Raw genomic sequence first — 16791 nt, 5'->3', positions numbered from 1 at the left:
AGAGTCTAGGATGGCCAAGGGACATGGGTATGTTTCAAATAGAAATTCGACTAGCATTCCCCAAATGTCGCATTGGCAATACTAGGCAATACAACTCAAATCCCGGCCATTCTGTCTAGCAGCTAGTCGACGATCATACCCCTATTTAGGAGGTTTATAAAAGGCGGCGTCTTTAGCGTAACTGTACCGCAGCACGCCCCTTGCACCCCAATCTGCATCCCAACAGCGCAACAGCACAACAGCACAACAGCGCAAAGAACAACATTGAACCAACATACATTACCAACATTGAACATTACATACATTGATGTTAATATGTTACCTGGTAACTATGTACATACCTTATGGTCCTTATCATCCCTTACTATCCCTCGTAACTGCACTATCTGTTTATGTTTAATCTGTTAATTATATTCATTCTACTAGTTCTGTTACATGCATATGTACCTTGCTAGAACCAATATCGTCGAAAATTGAACCCCCAATATTGCCATGTACATATTGTGGTATTATTACGAAGTATCTGTCAACTCTTTAAAGGTACATACCACCTTACCTCTGTACGATGACTCCGGTTGATATTGCGGATGGTTGTGTTCTTTTAAATTACAACGAAGAAGAGCCGCGAGGTGTAAAATATGAAGGTGAGGATGAAGCAGATGAACAAACTGAAGAAACTGACGATGCTGACGATGCTGCTGACGATGCTGATGCTGATGATAGAATGCATAGAAGTCCCGCACGGGCCAAGGGGCCCCTAACCAAACACCCACCCGCACCCGCACGGCAGTGATGGTAGTATTCAAGAATGCGGGAAACTTGCCTCGTCTTGGCACCACGCTTACTGTTAAAGGGCCAGCTTAGGTGGATAGAGTAGTTATACTGTATCTACCGACTAACCTGGCTATTTACAGACTCGCAGGCTCACATGCAGTAATGAAGTTACTATCTATGTATAGTCAACAAGACAAGAATGGCAAATAAGCTCGGCACAGCTTCATGCTAAGAAGCTATGTATTCCTAGCGAGCTGGGCAGCTTAAGTTCAATGTTACTAACTACCTACCTGGTAGGTACTGTAGTCTGTAGCACACCTATGCGGCCGAAGCCGGATGCTAGATGGAAGAAAAGCGAGAAGGTTGGTCGGCGACCAATGTTAGCGAGGGTGCCATTAACAAATTTCCTTGTGAGCCTTCCCCCAACGCCAACGCATTAATCTACTACTGTATGTATAGCACAAGGGTTCAATATTATGTAGAGCCTTTTATTATTATTGCAGACCCAAACAGATAAGCCTAGCTCTATTCCGGCTATTTGGGCTTATGGCTTATTTTTCATTTCGGGGTCATCAGTCGATACGAACTATTTCGTCTCGTCTGAAAACATGAGATTAACATCAAAAACCACCTCATGCGTGGTATGCCTAGAATACCTATACATACATACATTCTTATCATACACTGGCTGAACTCACGGCCATCGTCAGCTTTGGGTTAACCATCATACACGATGTGATGAGACAAGTGGGTGAATCAATGGATGTATCCTTACCTGCCAACCTACCCATACCACCGACAAGACCGACGATAGTTTTCACCTATCATCAGGTACTCCGACTCGGACAATGCTTTAAATAAATAAATAAAAAAGAGGCTTGCAGCGGAGCATCTTCCTCCAATAGCATCATGTTATGTAAGATAAGACGCGAACCCGGGATAGCCTATAGCGTTCCGGGTTTTCGCGGAAATGCGGTGAATCGGAATGTCTTTTAGCGAGCAAGCGAGCAACCACACAGCAACCAGCACCGACAGACAACATTCCCCGGTTGAGTCTTACATAGTAACATAGTATATAATATGTAGTTGTCGTCCGATGTAATGAGGGGAATGTTGCCTAGGTAAGTGGTATACAGATGCGATGTCATGTGAGGTTAAACGACATTTTTTTACTTAATAAGAATGCACACTCTGGGGCAAGGCACCTTGCTGTCGACATCCCGCAGCTAGTTATTGGTGCTTTTGATAATTGAGGCTATTTTTATTTTCTCTCTTTACGAAGTAACTACCAACTTCAATATTCGATATAAATTTATCTTTTTTTCTCCTCTTTGCTTTTTCTTTTTTTTTTTCATGGCAACGGATATTGACCGTAGAGACTCCGAAGAATACTAGGTAGGTATTAGGTAATTATTGATGCCACCCTGCCAGTGTAAACTTCTCTCTTAATAGTTCGGGTTACGGTATGGTTATGTGATATAGTTATGTGTCAGGAGAGTTGAATACCTTGGATACAGTGCCTAGCTATGTAGGTAAGGCGAGGGAGGTATCCTCTTTGCGCCGCAGTTCTGCCACATCTTTCCTCCCCCCCTCCCCTCCCCTTCCCATCCATCCTTCCGCTGGCTCAGACGCAAGCAAGCAAGACATGCATCCCGCACTTATAATAGAATGTTCGGGAACTCCCGGGCAAGCGCGGCGTAAAAAATCCTGCGGGGGAATACACGACAGGTCAAGTCTCCCGGCGGATTGCCCAGCCCTGCCCTGCCGAACGTTTGGGCAGGTTTAGGTCTAGGTTCCCGGGCGGTCATAGCCGCGCTCGGAGTATGTAAGGAAGGAATGTCTGCATAGTGCTTAGTAGTAGATTAGGTACAATACCTACCGTCGAGAATCCATCGTGGTTCAGCTGCTGAATAAACTCTTCTGCCTCGAGGATGAGCTGGGATTGATGGATAGATGGATACCAAGCTGGCTGGCTGGATGGCTGGATGGCTTGGAACAGGGTGGTTTCTGGTCAGCGCCTACATACCTGCGTGCTACGGAGAGGGGGAAATACATGTTAGTTACTTTACTTTACCCCTTGGCCTACATATAACTAAGGGAAGTTCCGTGTCAATTCGTAGAAACCTTGAAGCCGCCGCCGCTTTTCATGTAATCGTGGTTGCTGCGCCGCTTCGAATCTCTTAAGTGCCAGTAGAGGATAGAGGAGGTATGTACATGCATTACTCATCGACCTACCTAAGTCCTACACATTAGTTATACCTACCCAGGTACTGTAGCAATGCCAAACCGAGCATTCCAAAGTCCACATTAAACCTATAACTACCTACTGCTCCTTAGCAAACTATAAGTTGCGATGTAGGCAGTTAGTTACAACACCGGCAATGCCAGCTGACTGTGTGTAAGCAGGTCTGCGGCAACCGCTGTAGTTACTTAGTTATATGCATAGATAGTATGCACTACTAGGTTAGGTATCCCGTAGGTAGGTAGGAACCTATCCCCGTGGGGTCTTGCGCAGAGAAGGCTTTCCGTGCCGCGGGAAAGGATTCTCTTCGACGGCTAGTTTCTGACGGAAGCCGTCTATATAAAGCATATACGGGCTCGGAGATGGGGGGCATATATGCCTAGGTAGGCAGATAGGTATACAGGGAAGCAGACATGGATGTTCTGTAGGGTGTATCTCTACCTTGGAGGTTCTAGAAGGGACAGGCCGTTGTTTGGTAGGTCAAGATTAGGTTCGAGAATCGTTAGCTATGTGTTAATCCCTACGTATAGTATAACCGCTCACGTGCTTCTTATGGGAGGTGTTAGCAAGGAAGCCTTCCAACGCGGTTGTCGTAGCCAGCCAGTAGGTGCCTGATACCTACCTAGACTAAGAAGATAAAAGGGGAGTCTCATCTTGATGGTGTGGACGATATCAGAAACGGCAGCACCGAAATATTCGAGTAATCCTTGGATTGAGGCAGTAGGCTAGGTACTTAGTAATAGACACGTACTTAGCTAGCGTCACTTATCAGAACTACTCTTCATCCCGACTCCTCTTAAACTACGTAGGCTCTTCGCTTACTTCACCCCTATTATGTTAAGTTCGTATATCTTAGTCATGCTATTACACTGCCCCTCCGCCCTTCCCCGGAGGCGTGGAGAGGACTCCTCGGTTTATAATGCTATACCTCGATATGGTAGCTAGAGGTTAGAAATCGACCCCCCTTATTTGAGTACAGTCGGTATAGGGGTTGAAATCAGGTCTTAGCAGCGGTGGAAGTTCGGGATGATGTAATTTTATAGCACGAGTATAGGGGTATATTGGTATCGGGATGAAGAGGGTGTCACATCTGCGAGAAACGCTCTGGCGGGTTGAGTTATGTGTTATCCTATTATGTAAAGGGCATCGTTTGCAGGTGGTAGGCAGTATAACAATCTCGTAGCATGGGTAGGTGCATAGCTAGGTAGAGTATAAACGAGTATTCACGTCATAGCGAGGTTCCTAGATCTAGAGAGATGGTATATGTGACACTTGCCCGAGACAGCGGCATTTCTGTCCGTCTGGACTAATCACATCGTAAGTGTGAGATGATTTGCCCAGGCATATTATAAGGCCAAGAACACATGCTGCAGTCTGGCATCATATAGTAAAAACATCACGATACCTAGGTAGTTCCCACTGTGCTTCACCCACATCCAAGAAACACGGCCCGACTCCCTACTCATCGCCCGATTCTCAGGCACCAGCATCCGAGTAATGAGTATAGAACCCCCACCACAACATCCGCTCGTTTAATACCTAGGTAGGTAATGCTACTAGGTAGGCATAATAGCCTCCGTGGCAGGGTGCGACCTGCCTAGACGTTAGATTGGGAAAGAAAAAACACATGGAGCCACTGTCGGGTGAAACCATGCGGCTAAATGCGCGCCAACGTCGTAAGTACGACGTCCGCTATCCCGGTGTTGCGGAGGGCGCCCCTGGCGGCGGACCTGTGCGGTCGACGTCAGCGGTATCTCGTTTATGGGTAGAGACTACCCATGTCGTGCATTTTTCGCTACTAGAGTCACCCTTCCCTCTCCTAGAACGGCAACCCAAACATATCCATCGACGAGGGAAGGGGTGAGGGAAAGGGGTGGAAGGGCTCTGGAACGATGGAATTATTCCGGTGATGTTACATTAGGAGGGATGCTACGTATGATCTTGATGAGAGGATAGGATAATATAATTTTATATTAAAATGTGTAGGTATCTATGTGTGCGATTTATGATTAAGGTACCGTGGAACAGTGACCTTCGCCGTGGACACTCAATTGAACGGGATGTGACTGAGTGCTGCTAAGTACTATACGGATATACCGATGTCACACTGATGCCCCTGGGGGTTAATAATGCCGATAATTCTCTCCTCGTATTGTATCGTGTAGGTGGATGTCTTCGTTGCGAGGAGTTTGGGCTATGTGGCCTTGTATGTAAGGAACCAGGGACGTCTGAACATTAGAGCTACCCTGATCAGACAGCTTAAGAGCCGGCACCTCAGAAGCGATGATATGAGACATATTGTTATAGATTAACATGTGCCTCATATAGGATACAAGCAACTGTGCTGGATATACTTGGCCCCCTTTCTAAACATCGCAACTCCAAGCGAGAAGATCGCCGTATCACAACGTCACTATTTGACATATTTAAGTTGTCCAATCGACTCCTCTGGACTTGTGACGAGGACGAGACTGGAAAGCGTTCCTTGCTGATGATCGACGGGGTCCACGTTTTCTTTGGACAAATAGCATAAGGGCTGGGAAAGACAGCAAGCGACATAGTAACCCAATCCATCCCTTGCTGCCCAAAGAGGCCTAGACAGCCCAAAGCGCGACATCATTATGGCTTCATGTCAGGCTCTGTGGTAAGGGTGTCGGAGTTGGGCGATTTGACGTAATAGCCATGTGATATATCCGTGTTGATTGACGAGACAACGTTATATCGTTTCGAGTATTGCTGAATTGGCGCGGAATAGGCATAAAAGTTTGGTGCCGATGAAATTGGTCCATCCAAGTTCCACGAACCCATAAACTAAACGAAGAAGGGCTATATCTCAACTTTCGCACCTATTAAAATAGGGTCGACACCAATGCATGATGAGTCGTGATATACGGAGATAGAAATATTCCTCAGCCTAGCCTTATTGGTCTTGGCGGGATCGTATTCGCTACTTTGCTTGTCGCTCAGTGACCTCCTTCCCTCAGACTATCTGCCTGAGAAGAAGCAATTGGTGGTAATAGTATGGCCGTAAAAGGCTTGAAGACGGGATCTCAAAGGCTACACCATGGAGAGGTTGATATGTCTACGGTCGTCCTCGAGACAATATATAACTACTGTTGGAGAGCGGCTTGTCATCATGGCATCTGCTGAAGTCTCTTGGCCTGGGGTTGCAAATGCACAAGGCACATGAATTTAAGGCTTGCGTAGTTAGGTGGGCACCTAGAGCATTCGGAGGGTTGCCCAGGAGGTCGCGGTTGGGCCCGTGGAGACTCAGAGGAGTGGTATGCTGTCAAAGCTACCCAAGGACTGGATTTCGTAACCACCAGCAATCGTCTCTCAAAACCAATACAGGCGGAAATATAGAGGTGCCATTGATCGTAAAATGAAGGCATATAAGCCTAGACTTTGGTCCGCTTACTCCTCCTGGTGGGTGGTACGTTCTCAGTAGTCCGAGTTTCAACCTTGATCGTTTCTACTGCGGCAACTCGGGTCCTTTTCCGTGATCGAATAGCAGGTGCACTAACAATAGTAGCCTTCTCAAATTCTTCAACTTCGACCTTAACCTCTTTCGTTCCCTCAATTTCGACTTTGACCCCTTTCGCTTCAACTTCGGTCTTGCCTGATGCCTGTCCTGAAAAGGACTTCAAGTTTGCGGTGAAAAGGACAGACTGAGCCCAGCCGGCTTGATCACCCCATATCTTTCGAAAATGATCGCCCACTGAGTCGTACATAGCTTTAGAGAAGGTTTTCGTCTTGGACTTTCCAAACTTATAGTCCCTCTGAGCAATCTGCCACACGTGTGTGTCTACCGGAACTGCCTCTCCCCATCCAAGACCCATCAAGCATACACAGTCTGCGACTTTCGGTCCAACCCCCGTGAGGAGTAGGAGTTGTTCGTGGGCATATTTATAAGAGGGTGGCTCTTTGTCGCTGGATGTCTCCGTCACTGGCCAGCTGGGGTTCTCAGGGTTGGTCAAACTCTCGAGCCAACCTTCTGGCTTTTCCGCCGAGATTATGCGGGCCGTTTCGGCGATATATTTTGCTCTGTAACCAAATCCTAGTTCTCTGAGATGAGACTCTACCTTCTTTCCACTCAAAGCCTGGGGTGTTGGAAAGTCATGGAAAGCTTCATCTCCAATGTGTCCAATTAAGGGCCCGTAGTATATACAGAGCTTATGGACCTAGTAAGAATTTAGTATAGGAGACTGTCACGGAGAGACAAAAGCAGTTGTTATGACAAACCATCTGGGAAATTCGAGATATGTTGTTGTTACTGCTGCAGATGAAAGCTATTAGGGCCTCCCATGCATCCTGGCTTAATATTCGAATTCCTGTGAATTTCGGGGCCTTCTCTCGAAAGTTAGAATCGGACTCAGACCATTGATTATATAGCGCCGTCACTACGAGTAAAGTTAGCAACTTGCATTTCAAGTATCTGGCATTCAGAAACGAGCTGAGCCGGGATGTAGAGTCTGCTTTGTGATTGGATATTTTATCAGACATTCAGGGGTAGGTCATGTGACCTCTAGATAATGGGATGTGGTTGACTTTGTGATTGTTGGAATGGGCATACAATCATATTTCAAGCTAAAATAATGCCTTAGAAGGGATTCGGTATCATTATCGTGGTGAGGTTCGGGTTCATTTTTAGATGACAATGGCCTTGCCAATGGTGTTGAAATTGCTGGGACATGTTTAGATGCGACCACTTTATAATGAAGGTGTGTCTTGTCCTGCTTCAATGAGAGTAACCGGCCATGGAGAACGCAGTTCCTAGTAGTATATTTAGCGATATATATACACAACCATCTACACGCAGGAAGAATTCTTTACCATTCATCATTTATCTTACGCCATCGAAATGACTGTCCGCAGCGAAGAGTAGTCTCAATGCATAGATCAGCTAAGCTTAAGGGGAGCTTTCGCCATCCAGACAAATTCACAGGAGACATCCTGTTTGTGTGAGATTATGGACGGATTATCGGATTATCGATTGAGTTTATGTACTACTAGTACATGTGAGAATCTAGGTCGACGTTATATGTAGCCTAGTTAACGTCAACTATATGTAGCTGTATAAGAAGAAAAAGAGAAATGATTCGGCGAATGGATTTAGAAATACAATTAGAAATACAATAAAACGTGTTTAAGTACTATGTACATAATAATTACTCTTAAAAGGTACACACTTGAAGTTAAGGAGGCTCTGACGAGAAAAGGTGGATCCATCCTGCTTAAAGCTTAGATGTGCTAACCTAAACTCTGCACTAACCTACACCAGGCTTAGACTCGTCGTACAAACTGTACTTACATGTATGTACTACTACTAGTACATGTATGTAGGACCAACCAAAATTTCTTATTTTTTTCCAGCCTCGCCGCAGCTCCACTATCAATCAACAGCTCAACCTTCTTGCGGTAGAGCTCGATATTTTATTTTATTTTATTTCTTTCAATCCTCTCTACTCTTCACATCCTTTCAACACGTCGCAACTCAAGGCGTGCTATCACAATTCCCTCGTGCCACTCAACCTACAATCCTGGATTGAACTTGCAGGGGTTTGAATTAATTGAACTCAATTGACATCATTATGAACGGCGACAGCTATTCTTCACGAGGTAAAGAATTTCCATTATTCCATAATCTATCATGGTATCTCCAAGCACAATGTACTAATTGATTTTTCTTAGATGGCCGCCATGGCTCATCTCGTGATTATCCTCGTGATGATCGCCGAGACCGAGGTGATCGACGCGAACGAAGACGAAGTAGATCCCCACGTCGGTCGCACCGCGACGGAAGGGATGAGGACGCTTATGCCTCGAGCCGTAGCCATCGAGACCGCGAGCGCGAAGATCGATATGGAGGAGCCGCAGCCGCAGTAGGAGTTGGCGGTGCTGGAAGAGATCGCAGAGACCGAGAATGGGATCGCGACCGAGGCTCGAGAAGGGACGGTCGTCGCGACGATGTGGGCCGACCTCCTCGACGTGACCGCGACTTATTTGAAGATCGACGTGGAGACAGACGGGACCGCGACCGTGGTGACCGTGGTGACCGGGGTGATCGAGGCGATCGAGGCGCCGATCGGAACCGTGACGATGACCTGTTCGCCCAGAATCGTCGTGGCCGTAGCCCAACGCCGCCACCCAAAAAGCGCGAACCGACCCCAGATCTTACCGACATTGTTCCTGTACTAGAGCGAAAGAGACGTATGACGCAATGGGACATCAAACCCCCCGGCTACGAGAATGTTACCGCCGAACAAGCCAAGCTTTCTGGCATGTTCCCCCTACCAGGCGCACCGCGTCAACAACCTATGGATCCTACGAAACTACAAGCATTCATGAATCAGCCCGGTGGTGCTGTAAACAGCGCTTCCTTGAAGCCAGGAAATTCTCGACAAAGCAAGAGACTTATCGCCTACAATATCCCTCCAGGTTCCACCGAGGAAAGCATTATGGGCTTTTTCAATCTTCAGTTGAATGGCCTTAACGTTGTTGAGAGCACCGACCCATGTGTTTTGTGCCAGATCTCCAAGGACCAGTCCTTTGCTCTCCTCGAATTTCGACACGCTTCGGAAGCTACTGTTGCCCTTGCCTTCGATGGTATCTCTATGGAGGCTGACGATGGAGCAAACGGTGCTGCCAATGGCAGCAAGAGTGGCCTGAAGATACAACGGCCAAAGGATTACATTGTCCCAGCTATTGCCGAGGATATACCATACAAACTAGGAGAGGTTTCCAATGTTGTTATGGATACTCCGAACAAGATTAGTCTTGCTAGCTTGCCACCATATCTTACCGAAGAGCAAGTCATGGAGCTCCTAACATCTTTTGGTGAACTGAAAGCCTTCATCCTAGTCAAAGATATAGGAACGGAAGAATCACGCGTAAGTCATTTGTAGAGCAAACTTGCTAGGCTTTAGTTGATCTAACATTGAATAGGGCGTCGCCTTTTGTGAATTCGTTGAGCCGGGTGCAACAGAGATCGCCATTCAAGGCTTGAACGGCATGGTCATTGGCGACAAGAACCTGACAGTAAAGAAGGCCAGCATCGGCATTACCCAAGTAGCTGGTGTTGAAATGGGCGTCAACGCCATGTCTATGCTCGCAGGAACTACTGCCAGCGACTCGGAAGAGACACGAGTGTTGCAGCTTTTGAACATGGTAACACCGGAGGAGCTGATGGACGGTGATGATTACCAAGGTAAGACTGCCCCACGATTCTGTACATTTGGTACATTAGACCTTTACTAACCATACTAGAAATCTGCGAGGACGTTCAAGAGGAATGCTCCAAGTTTGGCCAGGTAGTAGACATCAAAGTGCCACGACCTACTGGAGGTAGCCGACAATCGGCAGGAGTGGGAAAGATATTCGTCAAGTTCGATACCACGGCATCTGCAAAGAAGGCTTTACAAGCCCTTGCAGGTCGAAAGTTTGCCGACAGAACTGTGGTAACGACATATTTCCCAGAGGTAAGGATGTTCATTCCTGGTGCTCTTGAACAAAGCTAACTTTTATACACAGGAAAACTTCGAGGTAGGAGCGTGGTAATGAGAAAGGAAAGTTGGGCTGATCTAATGATGCGGCGGCGCGATACCGAAGGGATACGAATTGCGGATAGGCCAGGTTAAGGTATCACGGAGACTCGCAAAATTGTAACTTGTAACAACTAAGGTGACTGATGGGAGACGATGCATACTGGCGAAATGAATTTGGAACATTCCTCGGGTTCATCACCGTCGATTACGTTCATCATTCATTTAATAAGCAGTATCAGTCGTTCTGGTTCCTTGCAAGAAGCATCAGTTAGCCAAAAACAACATTGTCCAATGGTGAAATTTGCCATCTGACTTAATGAGTTATGTACCTAGGGATGCATTGCCGAACAACGTCAACGTTACTAAATGATAGTCATTTTCCGACCAATGCTCTATTCCATTCTATGCCAGAGCCGAATAACCTCACATTCTGGATGAGCTATTCATGATTTGATCCATGCTCTGTTATATCATATGTATCATCGATGCATAGGGCATACACATGTCAGGTATAATAAACTACTGAAGACCAATCAGTACGTGTTTGCCGCATATTCGTGATTTGGCAATGGAACATTAGCGTACAATGACTGCAATATTACGTAAAGCTGATCTGTATTTCTTGTGTAGTATTTGCCTCGTTGCTTACTTACCTAATTGTAGAGAGTGGCACAGTATCATTGAATATATATATATATATATATACTAGACATAAGACAGCTTTCGATGGGATTATATTCAGCTGCGTATTGTTATATGCCACACACTTCTACTGCTAGCTCTTTGAAAGCTGGCATTTAGACGGAGTACACGAATAACCAACCGTATTTGGACTCATCATGTCTAAGTTATCATTGACAGAGTATCTGACTTCAAGTCCCGAGGTACCGGATATTTATGAGCGGGCTACACGAACAGAGTTTCTTAGTCTCGCCGGCCAAGGACGACTACCTTCTGAATTGCTCAGCCAATGGCTATCACAGGACCGGCTCTATGTCCAGGCTTACATCCGATTTGCGGGAGGGCTGATATCTCGGGTGAATCTATCAGCAAGGATAGACGGCGAGGATGCCTCGAAGGCTATGCACTGGCGCATCCTTTCATTGCTACAGACCGCCCTTGCGGGCGTCATGAGGGAACTGCAGTTTTTCGAGGAAGCCACCAAGAAATACGGGCTGGACCTCGACACCCTAGGTCCAATGGCGGTAGGCTTTGCGCCTAACAAAGTGACGCAAGATTATATCGACCTGTTTGACTCTTTCACCGCGCAGCCCCAAGGTAACCCATCCAGGACGCTCCTAGACGGGCTGGTCGTCCTCTGGACAACGGAGAAAGTCTACCTGGACGCTTGGACGTATGCAAAGCAGCAGCAGCAGGTTGCGGATGAAGAAGAAGACACTGCCAGTGATCTTGACGGTGGGGCGCTGAGAAAGGAGTTCATCCCTAACTGGACCTCTGAACAATTTCAAGCATTCGTGAAGGAGTGTGAGGATTGTCTGAATGCGTACGCTGCTATTCAGGTTGTGGATACGGAGGAAGTTGGTGCTGCGACTGCTATGTCGCTCTTCAAGAAGGTTTTGGTTTTGGAGGAGTCATTTTGGCCGATGGTTGCTTGAGGATGATCAGGTTGTTGCCCCTTTTCTGGTATACTAGGTGTAGATAGTTAGACATGATATTGCTTTAACAGAAGAATTGGGTAAAGGGTATCTACTATCTAACTAATTGAATAATTTGAGTTAATTGATCTTATTGAAGGTTTGTTAGCATCAAGGCTAACGCCCCCACATTGTGGAATTGGAGGGCAATTGTCAGGGCAACAAGGGAAGCTACCATCAAAACAGTCAACAAGGTGCAAGGATTAAAGCATAAGTGTAATGCACCTTTTATTTATTTAACCCAAAGCAGGTCACTCCACATGCCACATGTCGCCAATTGATTTCTTCAACTTCAACAACGGATTATACTAACACTGTAGGTCCTTTTTGGTTTACAAAAGACTGGTCATTAATTATCGCCATTGTCATTATTGTCACCATTGTCACTATTGTCACCATTGTCACCATTGTCGCCACTGTCGCCATTCAATAAATTATATACCAACCCAAAATGGCTGCCGGCGATCTCATTGATTTCGACATCATTGAGGGGCAGAAGGAGAATATTCAGTCCTTACCCGGTGGACGATCAGCAAAGAAACTTGCTGAAGTTTTCTCTCCTTCCCCTCTGCACAAACTTTCCACACCTACACCTACAGATACAAAAAACATCAACGACTGCATTCGAGCCGAATACGAGGAAGAAGTAGCAAACCTTTCCGAGTCGGATGACCCACTCGATATCTTTGATCGATACGTTCGATGGACATTTGACGCATATCCGTCTGCGCAAGCTACACCAGCATCACAACTACACACTCTTCTCGAGCGCGCCACCAAAACTTTTATTGGTTCTGCGCAGTACAAGAATGATCCTCGATACCTGAAATTGTGGCTTCACTACATCAGATTCTTCTCCGACTCCCCTCGAGAGACATATGTCTTTTTGTCGCGTCACAACATCGGCGAAGGACTTGCTCTATTCTACGAGGAATACTCTGCTTGGCTAGAAAGCGTGGGCCGCTGGGCGCAAGCCGAAGAAGTATATAAACTGGGCATCGAGCGCGAAGCGAGACCGGTGCAGAGATTGGTCCGTAAATTTGGAGAGTTTGAGCAAAGGCGCGCGCAACAGCCCGACGCGGATAACGCCCCGGATTCACCAGCGCTACCTTTGATGCGGCCAGCGCTCGCTGCTAAGATTGATCCTTTTGGTGCTGCGGCGCGACCAGCTGATCCCCAAGCTCCTAGGCCAACCAGCGGTCTCGGCGGGCCGTCCTCAAAGCCCGGAAAGGCCAAGCTTGCTGTGTTTTCGGATGCCGGCTCTGAACCGAGCGCAATGTCAAAAATGGGCGAGGGTTCAAAGGGATGGGATTCAATAGGGTCATTGGCGGATCGGAAGAAGGAGAACGTGGTGGAAGCAAAGCCTTGGGTGGGAGAAACATTGACGACGCATGTGAAGAAGAGCAGCGGTCTAAAAATGGCCGTGTTCCGGGATCCTGTAAGTCAATAGTTCCTCCTTCATGTGGCAATGCCCGTTTGTTGATGATAACAGGACTAATTTGTGGTAATTGCGCGGTCTTGTATTTCAGTCTTTGTCCAGAATAGCAGAGTCTCATATTGTCATTGCACCATCAAAGCACCAAGTGATTGTGAATCAAAACGGTAAAAGGGAACGTGTCTTTGTTAACCTAGAGGCCATTTACCCAACTCCCGAGGAGCCAGGAACCGAACTCAGTTTCGAAGAGCTTTGGGCTGCTAATCGAGGTTGGCTTGATGTGTGCTGGCAAGATGACATCCTCGACGAAGAACAGCCAGGACCGGCCAGTGGACGACCATCAGACGTAGACTTCCTCGGTCAAAAAATGGCAAGCAAATTGGTGGTACACCACGATGCGGCAATGCTGGACGAAAATGGTGCGGTCAAGGATCAGCCCAGATCTAGCAAAAGCAAAAAGAAGAAGGTGATGGAGGTTAACGAGACCCAAATTAGTCAGTTCACGCCCGAACAAGTCCATTGTTTACTCAAGCCCCTGAAGAATAAGACCACTGATTTTTTCTATTTCTTCAAATAGTCAAAGCAAAATTAGATTCACCGTCTGGCAAAAAGCTCAAGAAGAAAACCGCTTCTGCAAACTCCGAGCCTACTATGACGATGCATACCAGAGCAGCAACAGACGAGATCTACGACATCTTCAACGCCCCTCTCAAACCCGCAGATGCAGAAGAGACTGAGGAGAGTGATGAAGAAGGATATATGACAGATGGCGACTATACTAGTGGTGGAGAGAGTGTTAACACTACTAGAAGAATCTCTACAAGTGAAGCTGGCGACGATGAGACTTCCGATGCAAAGAGTGTGAGTGAATGGTCAGACTTCACGGCACAGAAGCATATTCCCAAAGTTGACGGTGAAACCGACAACGAGGAAGAAGATGATGAACGGAGCGAATCTGATGATCCTGAGGATGAAGATGATGAGGACGAACTTCCGAGGACTAGATTTATCCCCATACCACCCGAGGATTATGAAGCACCTACACGACCGTATAGGGATCCGGCCGAGGTAGCTAACAACCGCCTCCCGTTTATGACACCTATTACGGAACGTACAGAATCCTCTCTTGGGGTTATTACTGGAACTAGACCTCAATATGCCACTACGAAGACGACTAGCGGGGAGGACGATCTAGAAATCGAGGAGGATGAGGATGACGAGGAATTTGAGCCGTTGAGTAGTCCTTTGCGGGAGGTTCTTAGTGCGAATCGGTCTCCGCCCAAGATTGCACAGCCGCTGCTCAAGGCAGTTGCAAAGACAGTCATTCCTCCGAGCCAGGTGAAGGTCAAGGAGATACCAAAGGGTCCGATTATCAAAGAACCGCAAGTTAACCCTGTCGACGCAATTGTCCGAGAAGAGATTCTCTCTCGTATGCACCCACCTCTTAGCTCATACTCCGGCTTCTATGACCACCGTAGCGAGCGATTTGACAAAGGCAGCGAAATCCGAAAGTTCGTCAAGTCTGTGGCCAAAGCATCAGGAAAGAAAGACGGGGAAAAGACTGGTACGATTCAGAGTCCGGTTGTGCTCGACTTCCCCGAACTCGTAGGCGAGTACACCGTGAAGCGAGAACTAGGTGCAGGCGCATTTGCACCGGTGTACTTGATTGAGAACTCATCCCCCGACCCCGATGAGAACGACGAGAACGCCCCAGCTGCCATGGGAAAGGGCGCCTTTGCCACCACCCACCGTGCTAGTCTGGAGGCCCTGAAGATGGAGCAGCCGCCTACGGCATGGGAATTCCATATGATGCGCCTCGCGGCTACACGGCTAGGTCCGCAGCACCGCGCGACCGCGTCCATCTCGGCAGCGCATGAGCTACACTTATATCAAGACGAGTGCTTCCTAATCCTGCCTCTCCACCAGCACGGCTCGCTTCTCGACGTCGTCAACTTCTTTAGCGAGACGTCCAAGAACCCCATGGACGAACCGCTGGCCATGTTCTTCGCCATCGAACTGCTACGCACTGTCGAGGCTTTGCATAGCAAGCAAATCCTGCACGGCGACCTCAAGGCCGACAACTGCCTCCTACGCCTCGACGATAACTCATCTACCCCCACAGCCCTCTCGAGCCAATGGAACGCCGACGGCTCTGGCGGCTGGTCCGACCGCGGCATCGTGCTGATCGACTTCGGGCGCGCGATCGACATGCGGGCCTTCGACGCGGACGTGCAATTCGTGGCGGACTGGAAGACGGACCAGCACGACTGCGCCGAGGTGCGCGAGGGCCGCCCCTGGACCTGGCAGCTCGACTACCACGGGCTCGCCGGCACCGTCCACACGCTGCTCTTCGGCAAGTACATGGAGACCGTCCGCGTCGACCAGGGCGGCCTCGGCACCTCCGCCTCCCGCCGCTACAAGGCCCGCGAGCCGCTGAAGCGATACTGGCAGACCGATATCTGGGCTGAGTGCTTCGATGTTTTGCTGAATCCGGCTAGCCATGTTGATGGCGAGGAGGGCAGACGCATGCCAGTTACGAGGAGCTTGAGGCGCGTGAGGGAGAGGATGGAGAGGTGGCTGGAGGGGAATTGTGAGAAGGGGGTGGGGCTGAGGAATTTGGTCGCGAGGGTGGAGGGGATGGCCAGGAGTCGGAGGCATTGATTAAGACACCCCCCCCCCCCCCCCTCCCCCTTCGCCGCCGATAGAAGGCGCTATATGAAAATGAAAGAAGGAAGGAAAGGAAAGGAGAAATATATGATGACGACGACGATGACGGCGGCGATACCCGCATTTGCATAAGCAGGTTACACCTAGGCGTTGGAATGTGATTTTTCTTTTTTTTCCTCTTCCTCCCTTTCCAAACCCCTCCTCCCTCCCCATCTTAACCTCGGGCCTGATGGAAAAGGGGGCGTTCCTAGGTTTCTGGTTCGGAAGTATAGATTTTTCTCGGGATAGGATAGGATGAGATGAGATGAGATAGAATGAATGGAGTGGGAGTGGGAGTGGGCATGGATGGTAACGATAATGCCATCCGTTAAATAAAAGGGGGAGGTTTGCCCTACTCATTGGTTTTTTTTTTTATATCTCCTTAACATACCCCGATTACGAAGCAGTCTCCTAAATCGATCGATCAATCATAGA

At 47.9% G+C, this 16791-nt stretch overlaps 4 protein-coding genes across 4 annotated transcripts; 3 read left to right on the top strand and 1 right to left on the bottom strand.

The window, feature by feature from the left end:
- Positions 1-6414: 6414 nt before the first annotated feature.
- On the bottom strand, positions 6415-7968 carry GGS25DRAFT_517332 (N-glycosylase/DNA lyase; the record flags this gene model as incomplete). The annotated part of the gene is made up of 3 exons (XM_049263372.1): positions 6415-7197; positions 7259-7416; positions 7869-7968. The coding sequence occupies 3 exons, from the start codon at positions 7966-7968 to the stop codon at positions 6415-6417; spliced, it is 1041 nt and encodes a 346-aa protein (XP_049121819.1).
- Positions 7969-8395: 427 nt separating this feature from the next.
- GGS25DRAFT_471938 (uncharacterized protein) lies at positions 8396-11093 on the top strand. The gene is made up of 5 exons (XM_049259389.1): positions 8396-8635; positions 8708-9906; positions 9962-10223; positions 10283-10494; positions 10547-11093. Exons 1-5 carry the CDS (start codon positions 8608-8610, stop codon positions 10571-10573), a joined length of 1728 nt encoding a protein of 575 aa, XP_049121818.1. The 5' UTR covers positions 8396-8607; the 3' UTR covers positions 10574-11093.
- Positions 11094-11146: 53 nt separating this feature from the next.
- Positions 11147-12360, top strand: GGS25DRAFT_471937 (heme oxygenase-like protein). Its single transcript, XM_049259388.1, has one exon. It carries the CDS (start codon positions 11400-11402, stop codon positions 12174-12176), a length of 777 nt encoding a protein of 258 aa, XP_049121817.1. The 5' UTR covers positions 11147-11399; the 3' UTR covers positions 12177-12360.
- A 46-nt stretch (positions 12361-12406) lies between these two features.
- Positions 12407-16791, top strand: GGS25DRAFT_471935 (Mad3/BUB1 homology region 1-domain-containing protein). The gene is made up of 3 exons (XM_049259387.1): positions 12407-13653; positions 13745-14144; positions 14228-16791. Exons 1-3 carry the CDS (start codon positions 12667-12669, stop codon positions 16309-16311), a joined length of 3471 nt encoding a protein of 1156 aa, XP_049121816.1. The 5' UTR covers positions 12407-12666; the 3' UTR covers positions 16312-16791.

This window comes from Hypoxylon fragiforme (assembly GCF_022984875.1).
Source record: "Hypoxylon fragiforme strain CBS 206.31 chromosome Unknown GGS25scaffold_1, whole genome shotgun sequence".
NCBI classification, from domain to species: domain Eukaryota; kingdom Fungi; phylum Ascomycota; class Sordariomycetes; order Xylariales; family Hypoxylaceae; genus Hypoxylon; species Hypoxylon fragiforme.
This window is presented reverse-complemented; position numbering and strand designations above follow the sequence as displayed.

Excerpts from the sequence above, each read along its gene's own strand:
- GGS25DRAFT_471938 (XM_049259389.1), top strand. The coding sequence starts at position 8,608 with ATGAACGGCGACAGCTATTCTTCACGAG. Across the intron at positions 8,636-8,707 it reads CGACAGCTATTCTTCACGAG|ATGGCCGCCATGGCTCATCT; the intron begins GTAAAGAATTTC and ends GATTTTTCTTAG. Across the intron at positions 9,907-9,961 it reads TAGGAACGGAAGAATCACGC|GGCGTCGCCTTTTGTGAATT; the intron begins GTAAGTCATTTG and ends AACATTGAATAG.
- GGS25DRAFT_471937 (XM_049259388.1), top strand. The coding sequence starts at position 11,400 with ATGTCTAAGTTATCATTGACAGAGTATCTGACTTCAAGTCCCGAGGTA.
- GGS25DRAFT_471935 (XM_049259387.1), top strand. The coding sequence starts at position 12,667 with ATGGCTGCCGGCGATCTCATTGATTTCGACATCATTGAGGGGCAGAAG. Across the intron at positions 13,654-13,744 it reads TGGCCGTGTTCCGGGATCCT|TCTTTGTCCAGAATAGCAGA; the intron begins GTAAGTCAATAG and ends CTTGTATTTCAG. Across the intron at positions 14,145-14,227 it reads GGTTAACGAGACCCAAATTA|TCAAAGCAAAATTAGATTCA; the intron begins GTCAGTTCACGC and ends TTCTTCAAATAG.